This window comes from Tubulanus polymorphus, chromosome 6 (assembly GCF_964204645.1).
Source record: "Tubulanus polymorphus chromosome 6, tnTubPoly1.2, whole genome shotgun sequence".
Lineage (NCBI taxonomy): Eukaryota > Metazoa > Nemertea > Palaeonemertea > Tubulaniformes > Tubulanidae > Tubulanus > Tubulanus polymorphus.
Genome location: NC_134030.1, coordinates 5,646,261 through 5,657,939, shown reverse-complemented (window position 1 = coordinate 5,657,939; position 11,679 = coordinate 5,646,261). Strand labels below are relative to the sequence as shown.

General features: G+C 39.0%; 2 protein-coding genes across 3 annotated transcripts; one reads left to right on the top strand and one right to left on the bottom strand.

Moving 5' to 3' along the window:
- Positions 1–938: 938 nt before the first annotated feature.
- On the bottom strand, positions 939–1,919 carry LOC141906851 (CREB/ATF bZIP transcription factor-like). The gene has a single exon (XM_074796290.1). The coding sequence runs from the start codon at positions 1,902–1,904 to the stop codon at positions 1,281–1,283; it is 624 nt and encodes a 207-aa protein (XP_074652391.1). The 5' UTR covers positions 1,905–1,919; the 3' UTR covers positions 939–1,280.
- An 899-nt stretch (positions 1,920–2,818) lies between these two features.
- On the top strand, positions 2,819–10,273 carry LOC141907879 (acyl-CoA-binding domain-containing protein 5-like). Of its 2 annotated transcripts, XM_074797634.1 has the most exons (11): positions 2,819–2,907; positions 3,693–3,813; positions 4,422–4,494; positions 5,182–5,223; positions 6,186–6,516; positions 7,159–7,415; positions 7,661–7,766; positions 8,278–8,484; positions 9,263–9,513; positions 9,617–9,729; positions 9,828–10,273. In XM_074797634.1, exons 1-11 carry the CDS (start codon positions 2,838–2,840, stop codon positions 9,838–9,840), a joined length of 1,584 nt encoding a protein of 527 aa, XP_074653735.1. In that variant the 5' UTR covers positions 2,819–2,837; the 3' UTR covers positions 9,841–10,273. The 2 variants fall into 2 exon arrangements, with proteins under 2 accessions (XP_074653735.1, XP_074653736.1); XM_074797635.1 differs by lacking the exon at positions 5,182–5,223.
- The last annotated feature ends 1,406 nt before the right edge of the window (positions 10,274–11,679 follow it).

Genomic DNA, 11,679 nt, shown 5'->3' with positions numbered 1-11,679 from the left:
GGGAAATTGACATAAACTCTACTGAAAAAGGGAAGCTGCAAATTTTCACCAAAGAACGCTAAAAATTAAAACATACAAAACAACTTTGTATAGGTATTACCGTTTGAAAAATTTAAAATCGCATCGGATGATTATCAGGAATCGGCAACTATCGATCTGGGTAACAAACGCAGACACCACCATCTCTCTCTCTCTCTTTCTAATCACCGCCACAAAAACAAACATGAAATCTGGTATTAATATTCGTGTTACACGACGATCAACGCAACTTCATCGTAGTTCAGTTCGCTTCAAACTTATCCACGATGGATTTACTACTCGGAACCGCGATGAATGTTACGCTGATTTTTTCCTCTAATTTCATTCAACGATTTAATACCGAATCCAGTGAATATAGTACAAGAGCGAAACCTCTCCATAATCAGATAAACTAAGCCATAATGGGTAGCGTTATTGTAACAGTAAGACTCTTTAAAAACTAGAACAATGTTCAGAGAAATTTTAACTCTCAGTCATGAGCTAAATTAGTTAATTAAAGAATATCAATTATATATGTAATATCTATCCTACAGTAGAATCCACTTGGATCAATAGGGACCTACAAATGAACTGCATATATTGTCCAGAGTAGACGAAAATCCCGATTAAGCAGGTTTAACCGTATTACTCTTGATTTTGCAGTTCTAACAGTCCTAATACATTTTTATCTGATAAACTATAGGAACTTTGAGAAGCTAAAATCATCAAGAGTCTACTGTATATAAGAGATTTCATCACATATGTACAATCACTTGATTCGGTATATATCCTGAAATGAAAATGGCATCGAAATCTTACCATTTAAAAATTCTGAACGCGCACACATTTACGTTGTGCAACATTCGATGTAGAATGCCGTGTGCCAGGTGTGTGTGTGTCGAAGTCTCATACTACTGCAAGGTAAAGATATAGTTAGAAGCAAAAGTAAACAATACATCATCACAAAATACACCGATTTACAACAATTCAATGTTTTTTTTCTATTCTTTTTCTCAAGTTTGTCTTTTTTGAATGTTTAAAGTTAATGAAGCTTTTCTCCGTTTTTATTGTTTATCTTTTTTTCTTCTATATTTTTTTGCCGATTTACTGTTTTTAACCAGCGAAGTTCACACTAATTTCCCCTGTTCACTAAGCGCTATAGGAACCGGTGAAGGTGTCCCAGCGCGCTGTGATTAGTTGTACATGTACCACATGTATTTTCAACACACAAGAAACTTTCCTTTTCAAATCTCTGAATCCGATCAGCGATCATCGACGGTCGAACGACTTCGTTTCGATTGATTCGAACACCGCGAACAAAACTCCAACGACACCTCGTCGCTATCGACGTGTAAACAAACGCCGCCGGTCGCGGAACCGACGCGATCGCGTTTCAAATAATCGTGGTCGGCGTCGATTTTACGCTTCTGTGAGAACGCTGACGACAAGTGAACGTTCTTCAAACCGTTTATATTCTTCAGAAGCGACGACAATCGACTGTCGTTCGCTAGAACCGACTTCAAGTAAACGATCTCCTCCTCGAGAGATTTACGATGTTTCTCCCATTGTTTTTCGCGTTGTCGCAGTTCGACGTTTTCCGATTTGAATTTCGTAACCTGCGACTCCAAACCCTGGATGTATTCCTTCTTCTTCTGGCGATTTAAACGCGCTTGAATGACGGTCTTCGTCGTCTTATCGACGCCCGGGTCTTCGACGATTTTCGAATAAACCGATTTCGGGGCTTTCGGCAGTTTGTTCTGGTGTTGATTTTCCGTCGTGTTGTCGGCGAGTTTCAACACGTAGCCGTGATCTTTATCGGCGCTGGTCATCGCGACGACCGGTCTCGCGGCTATTCTACTCGAAACGCGAGTACGTGGAACAAGCATAACTTCATCGTTATTATTATCATTACCTTTTAAAACGGCATTTTCATCCACGTTATCTTCCGAAATCGACGAAATTACAGGATCTACTGATAACAACGCCTGTGAATAGTTGCCTACAGAGGAACAATTCAAATTGGAATTATTTTCCGCATACGATGATGGCAAGCACTGATTTTCAGGTTCTATTATCTTCTTAACGTTATTGTTATTTAGCAATTCATCATTAAAAGCCTCGGGTACATCAAATAAATCAGCAGTTAAGCAGACATCGTTAATTAAAATATCGTCGATATCTTCGACATAACTACCTGTACCGCTGTCGTCGCTTTCAAGCGAATGCGTCGGGGAAGATGTCATTGTCGGCGGCCAACTTCCACCACCAAGAACCAGAAGTTCAGCGTCGGCGCACTCTCGTTCTAGTTCGTCTAGAAGCGATCCAGTATCGTAAACAGCATCCATGATTTCGCCACTTCAATTGAGAATCGGTTTTAAGATTTTAATCGTGGTTTGAATGTAGAATTTCGATGTTTTTACGAGCAAAAGTCGACGCGTCAACAACGAAAGTAGCAAGAAATTGAGCGATGTCGGGCGGAAGTGGCGCAATCAACGCGATGATTGGCTAGTTTGACAGGTGCCCGTATTATGATTGGTTGTTCACTCCATTAATGACGTAATTTGGGAAAACGCATCTAAAACGTCCTGGAACCTGTTCACATACAACAGAAAGTTCACACGCAAATAAAGTTCTTATTTATAGAAACAGAGTTGATTGCATCTGTGACACATGTGCCATCTTTTATATTATTAATAAGATCTTAATTCACAATTTATTTCAGAAATCATTAAACTCGTTTAATTCGTTTAACGCGTAGTAATAATTAGTAGTAGCACACCATCTACCGGCAAAAGTTGTCGAACCAGGAAGTAAACAATATGGCCGCCGCTTCGACGAATGAGAAATTCGACGCCGCAGTCAAAGTTATTCAGAGTTTACCAAAAAATGGTACGCGCTCGTTACTTCACCGAATGATAGATGAAATATGTAGCACCAGCTGCTTTTATCAATAACATCATAGATACTGAAACCCATAAAATGATGTGGAAACCTAACATGAAAAGTGTGACAATTTTACTCGTCTCGCTCGTCCACCGTCCACACTCACTCACTCACAACAACAGAAAAAATCTAATCATGCTTTTCGTGTTGCATTGTATGGTTGCATCCTGTTCACGAGATCACATGTCACTGCTCCAAGATCAAAGCTACTTCTAGGCATGGTTTTGCCGATCTGGACCCCTTAAAGCCTTTTTTAACACCATCACCTCTAGCCCTAGCGCCACGCGCGCAGGGCATTACATATAAGAAGCGGGTTCGATGTTTCTTTTTCCTAACGGGGGAGAGACGAGAAGAACCTTCAACCAAGAAGCTCTGTTGCGACCAGGGTTTGAACCCATAAACCCTGGGGATTGATTGACCAGTGACCGGCGGCTTAAACCACTCGGTCACTGCACCTCCCTTATAGCGTTGCCATCGAGGTTGCCCTTTTTAAAAAAGATTGATGACACACCTATGAATTTGACATCATCCTTGGAATTTTTTGATGTAATGCTTTGAAGAAAATATCAGTCTGCATCTGATCGTGGAACCTCACTGGTGCCTGGTGGCTTTCAGCATGGCTGCTTGAACTGCCTTGCTTTTTCTTTTAGACATCCAGTTTCCCTGATTACCAAAAAATCAAAAGTGTTGTTTGTATAAATATCTGATTGTCAATTTTTATTTTTTTCCAGGTACTTTTCAACCGTCTCATGAGTTGATGTTACGTTTTTATGGCTTCTACAAGCAAGCAACTCTAGGACCATGTATGGTTCAACGACCTGGATTCTGGGATGTTGTTGGGAAGGCAAAATGGTAAATGCATCCTTATTACTCGAAAATGCTGCTCAAAAGTTGAAGTTAACTGACAGAAAGATGCCATGGTGACAATTGAAATTGCATTGATACCAATGGTTTGTCCACCAATTAGTTGACTCTAACCAACTTTTCAGCAACTGGCCCTGATCATGGGTTCATGGGTTGAGACACTGCTTGGGTCCCTGGCAAGATTGTAGAGTCAGTGTTAGTGATCCTCGTTGACATAAGCCTCTCCTCGCCTATAAGTAATCACCTACCAGGTAGATTATTCCTGAGCGCTTAATTGCATAGATGAGAGGTAAAGGCTAGGGTAAGACCTGTGCCACTTGTACTCATTGTGGATGTTTAATGAGAAAACAGGAAGTACTCATAGGTTAACTATGCACTAGTAGCGAAAGCTTATGATTTCTATAAATAAGATCAGTAAAGCTACTAGCCTACCTCTTTTTTCATTTGATTTGATTCCAGGTTAACATGACTCCTCCACAAATTTTCTCATCGAATTATGGATATTGAAATACTCCAAAATTATAAACATTGTTTCATTAACTGTTATTAAGTATTTTCATAAATTTGTACGTTCTCTTCTTTGTTATTTTTTACAGGGATGCGTGGAATTCATTGGGGACTATGCCCAAAACGGAGGCGATGTCAAATTACGTCGAGGAATTGAAGAAGGTATTGAAACGCATTATTTTTTAACGTCTTCAAATTAGGCTAGCATGTTGGTATTCTCTTATCACACAATGGTGCGTTATCGACCTTTCTGTTATCATGTGTATTATTTTCGATGTTATAAGTAGCCGTTCATAAACTGACTGACATTGAAAATCATGTTGTCAGAAATCGATATCAAATTCTCACGAAATTTTGGTCGGAGAAACAGAGCACAGTTGATCCCATCCTCCTTGAACAATGGACAAAAATCTATTGCTTCCAACACTTCACATACCAGTATATATCTTCTTTTTGCATTTTAACGCGTGGGAGTTCTCAAATTTTCACTTATCAACAACCAGTATATACTTTCTTTTTGCATTTTAACATGCCGATGTTTTCAAATGTAATGTGATAACATTGACTCAGCTTTGATGCTCTTTAATATGCTAAGAATGATATTGCTATATAACAGGGGTATCATAGATATACATGTACTGTAGAAAAATTGGATTTATGTCTAATAACTTGTATTAATTTATTGAAACCATCAATAAATCAAATTTTCTGATTTTGGTAGAAACATCCACTGTATGTCTACGGTAGTATATTTTACGCATAGTAGTTTGTTTTTTTTTTCCTTTAAATGACTGTACTGTCTCCAGTTTTGCTGTGTGTGTATATATATAACATACATATGGCTTTCAGACTCTCAAAGAAAATCAGGAAAAAATGGCGGCTGATCCGAAGGTATGTATGTCATATATATAACACAGCTACCCTGCGATGAGATACCTGTGCCATCAGGTGGTGACCCTGGTGGTAAGACATTCTCGTTGATAATCAAAGATCTAGGCATCTTCGATTACCTTTTGCACTCTGTCTAAAATCAAATGCATTTTCGTAATAGTCCTACATTTGATATAGTCCGTGAATCTCTTGTCTGGCACCATACCAAAACCTTGTGGGTATCTCATTTCTCCCCGAGAGACAATCAAACTTTCGTCTTCTCTCCCTATCTACATATCTATGCATTTCATAAAGAGGTATGTACATGTCAGTAAGTTGTCACTCTTTATGGCTTTAAGAACATTCCATTTAACGAAACAGTTAATTCACACAATAACTTCCAATTAAACTGCTATTTTCTTGTGTAATCCTTTGTTTGTTAATGTTCATGTTCTTTGTTAATGGTTGATATAGTTACCGGTACATACGTTTAGTTACTTAGCAGTCAGGTCATACATAGGCCCTCTTGTGCTGAACTCCCTGTGCAGTTTACTAACCCCCAGGGTATCATGGTTTCAGGAGAAAGTGTCAACATCTTTAAAAAAGAAGAATTTAACCCGTTAAAGGTTTTGAGCGTAAATTCACGTCCAATACAGCCATTCTCTTAGGGTTTTGGATGTATATGCGTCCATGTCAACACCTGTCACCTGAGGTTTTTAAACGTATTCGTACCATGGCAGCTCCGTGCAAGGTGATATTTTTACCAGTGAAAAACATGAATTTTGAGCAATTTGTTGAAATCCTGGGAAAGTGGAAACCAGAAACAATTGAAACCTTGAAGGGTTTAAAAACCTAATTATAAGCTCCCATTGATATACTGTCTATATTGTTATCGACGAGTCACGATCTGTTCATGTGTTCAATGATTTCTGATGGTTTCAACGAATTGACTTTTGATGATGTGACCGTCATTCTATTTTCAGATTATCGAAATGATGCCTCAGACACCGAATGTAGCCGCATTTATCGAGAAACTGGGAACGTTTTACGAACTAGTCGACGTCGACACGTCGAATTTACCAAAAATGAACGGAGACGTCATAAACAATAATAGTAAAAAATCTAGACCACACGACAACGACGACGACGACGACGAAACGACGATGAGCATCAATCACGTGAATTCGATCGTCGAGAAACACCTGAATCAAACTAATCCGGGTTTACCGTCGTCTGATTTGATGTGCGTCGCTCTTATGGAGGAAGAGGCGCGCTGTTTAGAAAATGTAGTCCTCACAAACCACCACAATACAGGTCAGTAAAACCTCCTGTAATGAACCCTTCTCCACAACGAACGCATCCCATAATGAATAATTTTCTTTGGAAGCTAAATTTTCAAGGATCTCTTGATTATTAAGTCTCTACAATAGACATTTTTCTGGTACAAGATGAACATTTCACCTCGTTACAGCGAGCCGTGCCCATGTCCCAGTATGTCTGGACAATCAAAAGTTGTTAATCGATAAGTTTTCGATGTTAAAGCATTCACTATCAACCAGTATGTAATGGTTTATTACTAGGTAATCCAATTGAATGGTTATGTATATGAGTTCATACCTCTGCGTAGAGAACACCTTTCCAAAGTGGACATTTTTTTCCAGAACCGAGAGTGGTCATTGAAAGTACGGTTGCATTAAAGCTTGGTTTTCATTTGGGATCATTCATTTATTACGTACGCATGAAATTTGACTTTTCCAACCCCCCTCTGTACGCAAAATCGGCCATATTATCATATACATTAAGCATTATAGTATGCAATTGCACTTACCCCTCCCCCCTCCCCTAATGCGTACATAATAAATGAATGATCCCTTTGCTACAATGTACATAGAAGAAACCTCCTCCCCCTCGACTGAACTAATTCAAAAACTAAAATTTGATGCTCTTTGTCAATAGAAAATGGTTCTACGGACTCAAACCACCTTCATATCAATGAAAATGGAGATGATATGATAAACAGTAGTGAAGATGAGCAGAAGGATGATACTGATGATGTGACGAGTGGTGAAAACGGTCATCACGATCAAAATGAAATCGTTCAGTTGATTTCGTTGCCGATTAAGTCGAAAACGGCTCCTTCGCCCGAGCCGGATACTGCGGTGAAATCAGACAGCGAAGACGACGAATTCTGTGATACATCAGAGCAACTACAGGTCAGAACTAAATACTCAAATATTCATATCTTTTGATCAAAAACATAAAAAACGATTCGGGAATTTGAATTATATACTCCCGACCGGCCTTCTATCAGATTTACAGATTAAGATTTTGCCAGGCCGGAATAGGAAGAGCATTCTGGTCAAAAAGAATGGGATAGAAGAGAATTCCCGAATCGGTAGAGACCATTCAAAGCCTGCCTCAGTGTATCATACTGGTATATTTTATGATTTTTTCGTAGATGCCGCTGTTAATTTCAGCGAAAACGCAATCAGAACATACTGATCCACCTACTGGACATAATCAAAACCTTACGATAACTACTGCCCAAATACATTCGAATACAAGTAAGTTTGAAGCTGACTAAATACAGTAAAACTTGTGCAAGTCCAATTGGTCTAAATGAGAAAATCAGTGAAGTAGGCTGAAATGGTGAGGCCCGCAATTTTCCCATTCATTTTCCTTATACCTTCTGTCTTTACAGCAGATTTTATGTCGACGCTCACCTAAATCAGGCAAACGTTTTATCCCCAAAATGCTGAAGTGAAGGATGCTTGTTATCGTTTTTGCTTTATATAGCACCTTCATTCCTATGCAGAAAACAGGCTTTACTTAGTATACTAGAATGTATAAAAGCAATTAATCCACATGGGCAGGGAAAAGTTAATTTACTAATTTTAATTTGCTAATTAGATGCCATCATTCAGATTCCCAAAAAAGTCCCTTAGTCCAACTTGTTCGCAGCCAAGTTCTTCTAAGTTGAACATATTTTGTCGGTCCCAAGTTCTCAGGCATGCACAGTTATTATTTTTCTACCAAAGTTTCGTTTGTAACAATGAATTTACCTTTGTTTTGCAGATGGACATTCCGTGAATAATCGTGTGACGTTTTCATCAGCTGATCAGACTATTTCTACGCCTCAACACCAGGCGGCGATGTCCGATACGATATTGCATCGTGAAGCCATCACTCAACAGCGAGGGGGCGGAGATCAGAAAATAAACAATCGCGCACAATCATCATCTAGCAGATCGTCTGGGTCCAATCATGACACTCAATCAACCAGTAAATATTATCCACAATTCTCCTAGTTGTAAATGACAACTCCACAAAAAGATGGATTCATTTGCACTACTTCTAGGTTTACTAGATTTATTTGAAGTAAAAGCTTATGCTACCAGTGTATAGTAGCTTCATCAGGTAAATGAGAAATTTAAAAAAAATATAAATGTCCCTCATTTACCTGATGAAGCTATGTACTAATAGCTAAAGCTTGTACTTCAAAATCTAGTGAATCCTTTAACTACTTGTCGTTGTGACTCCTTCACAACTCTCCTCATCAATGAAAAATCCTGATATGATAATGAATCTGATCAGATAATGTGAATCAAGAACGAAGAATTATCTATTTCATACTGGATATAAGGATCTTTTTGTAGAAGTTCATTATGACGAGGTTATACCTTGGAGTAATCATTCAAATGATTACTCCAAGGTTATACTGTATAGCATTCCCCAAACTCTGCTTTGCTTTGTATTGGTCAACTCATTCAAGTCATTGCCCTTTGAATTTTCCCCGATTCAGTGAAATATTTACAATATAACCGGGTAAGGCTGCGATTACTTTGTGTAAAGTCGGGTACATGTCACAAATGGGGGTGTAGGTCTGGGAGAAATGGCCGCGTTGCAGAAGGTAGAACATGTGCGACTAGAATCGCGACCAGTCAATAGCAGTCATAAGGGTGGGTAGTGAGCCACTAAGCTGACCTACGTCTGCCTATGATGACGCGCAAAATGTCTGATTACTACAATCTATTAATCATTATGTATTTGTGTTACACAGGTAGTTCACGCCAGAGCCCTGAACATACTGCAGGATTAAATGAGCCGATCGTCGCCGGCGGTGGACTTCCTCCTCATCAACCCGGCGGTCAGTTACGCTATGACGTTAACGAACAGATCACGACCGCGCTCGCTCAATTACAGTTAGATATGAATCACGTATTGACCAGACTGAATACGCTGGAAACGTACGCCTTGTTACAGAGACAGGTTTTAACCGAAGAAGCCGAACGAGAAAGACTTCGTAATCACGTTAGTTTCTGCAGTTTTAAAAACTGGCAAACGCCCCTAATTTCGTAGGAATTCCAAAGTGAATTGACATTTAATGAAATTATTTTTCCCATTTTGCTTGCAGAATGTTCCTTCTTGGTGGCCGTTTAACCAAATTTCCGGAAAAACCGTTTTGTTTATTGTTGTTTGGCCTTTTGTCGTGCATTATATCATTAAATTGCTGTCCAAACGTCGTAGGTATGTATATGTACTTCATCTGAGGTCAAACTCGGTGAAATATTTCCGTTGAATAAGCCCTTCAAAATGCACGATTTTTGTTTTCATTTGAATTTCAGGCCGTTGCGATGATGAAGCCCTGATAGTTAAGTATGTCTCAAACAACGTGATTCGAAACGCCCTGCGCCGCTCGGTTAGGATACTAATATATGCACATATTTCTAGTCATTTCCGGAGGAAACAAATTATGTGTGAATAAAAAGATAATTCCATGAACGATGTTTTTATTTATGAACTGTTGAATATTATGTACAAACTATTCAATTGTAGACGTTATTGAATAATCAATCTATTTATAACTAAGTTTTAGATTTTATTGAGACTTAACCGATGAAGTGGCTGAGAATAAACAGCTGGCTCGAAATGAAGATTCACATTTTGCGGGCAACAACAATTTTCTACAATGTTCGCAGTTGTATTGTATTTAGATAATGTATAAATGTACGTATGTATAGCGTGAAAGCGAATTGACTGAATTCGATCAAATTCATGTTTAAATAGTTGTTCGAACTAAATAAAGATTAACTTCAGTAATTTCTTTGTGTAAATTACATTCTTTTCTTATCAGCCTGTGACACCGTTGAGGTTTGATGTCGTCGGTGAATGTATGTGAATTCGACCGTGGGTGCAAGGCTCAAGTGGTGTGTACCAAATATAGTATATAGCATCAAAACAAACACGTATTTTTTTACAACAAAATATGAAATTTATTAGAAAATATCAATAAACTACTATTTTCCTTTGGATTTACAACTGGACACTGACGTTGAAACATTTCTGTTCTACACGATCTCGCCCAGATCAGACACTAGTCAAATTTGGTCACACGTTAACCACTGACTCGATATTGAAAACAATGTCGATCCAGGACCATTTACACAATTTGACGCAGCCAGCTGGTCCGACGTGCTTGGTCAAATCTGGTCCGTGTCAAACAGATGCGAGTCCAATATAGGCGCCAATGTGAAAGGTTGACCCGAGCCTAATATTAGGCTCGGGTCAACCTTTCACAAATATTTGGCACGGACCGTATTCATTTTTCCCGGTTCAAAAATGCTCGTGTGTTATATTATATGAATGGCCCATTCTACCGAATCAGATCTTCGACATTCACTTTGAAGCATCTTTTACACTACTTTACGAGCGATTTCATTGCAATCAAATGTTGATGCTCTTCTGTTTTGGGCCTTATCGGATTTAGCACAAAGAAACACTTCAAACTGATACCTATAGCCAGTAACAATTCCGAAACACTGAAGAACAAGTCCAAGCCATAAAGAATGGCCATAGCGGTTGAATTTGTATTATTGGGATCCACGCAGATAACGTTGTACCAATCAAAGTTCTCATCGGGTAAGTCGCCACATATAACGTCTTTGTAGAAATATCTGCAAAAGATAACATCGTCTTTGACAACGTTTGAGACCACAGGCTATAGGAACACCAAATCGAATCAATCATACGCAGGTCCAATCTCTATTTCAAGTCGAGTCCATTTTGGTTCTAACTTCCAACTAAAGACTATTAACTCTCGAGGTTAGACATAATTTTGGACCTGAAGCTTACGAACTGTTTTCTGATTAGCATTTCAAGCCCATACAACGAATAGACTGATAATATTAAGAGTGAAATACCTGTGCAGAAGAATTGCAGCCGAACAGACGGAAAACACACCCATTATCATCGCCGTTATCGTCCCTCCGATACATATATGAACGGCGCTTTTCGTTGACGTTTTCCCGGCCCAGATCGTCGAGAATCCCGCTAGCGCAAAGAAGAAACCGGCCCAAATGCCGTAATGAAATGGATTGCCGAAGAATCGGACAGTTTCGATAATTGTCTGAATAGCGAGGCAACATGCGCAGATGACTTGAAGCGAACCGACCACTTTGAATAGAGCGGAACCGACGT

What these genes read in the sequence shown, in the direction of transcription:
- LOC141906851 (XM_074796290.1), bottom strand. Translation starts at nt 1,904, where the DNA reads ATGCTTGTTCCACGTACTCGCGTTTCGAGTAGAATAGCCGCGAGACCG.
- LOC141907879 (XM_074797634.1), top strand. Translation starts at nt 2,838, where the DNA reads ATGGCCGCCGCTTCGACGAATGAGAAATTCGACGCCGCAGTCAAAGTT. An exon ending in AAATGGCGGCTGATCCGAAG is followed by an intron (nt 5,224 to 6,185) that starts GTATGTATGTCA and finishes TTCTATTTTCAG; the next exon opens with ATTATCGAAATGATGCCTCA. An exon ending in CCAAATACATTCGAATACAA is followed by an intron (nt 7,767 to 8,277) that starts GTAAGTTTGAAG and finishes TTTGTTTTGCAG; the next exon opens with ATGGACATTCCGTGAATAAT.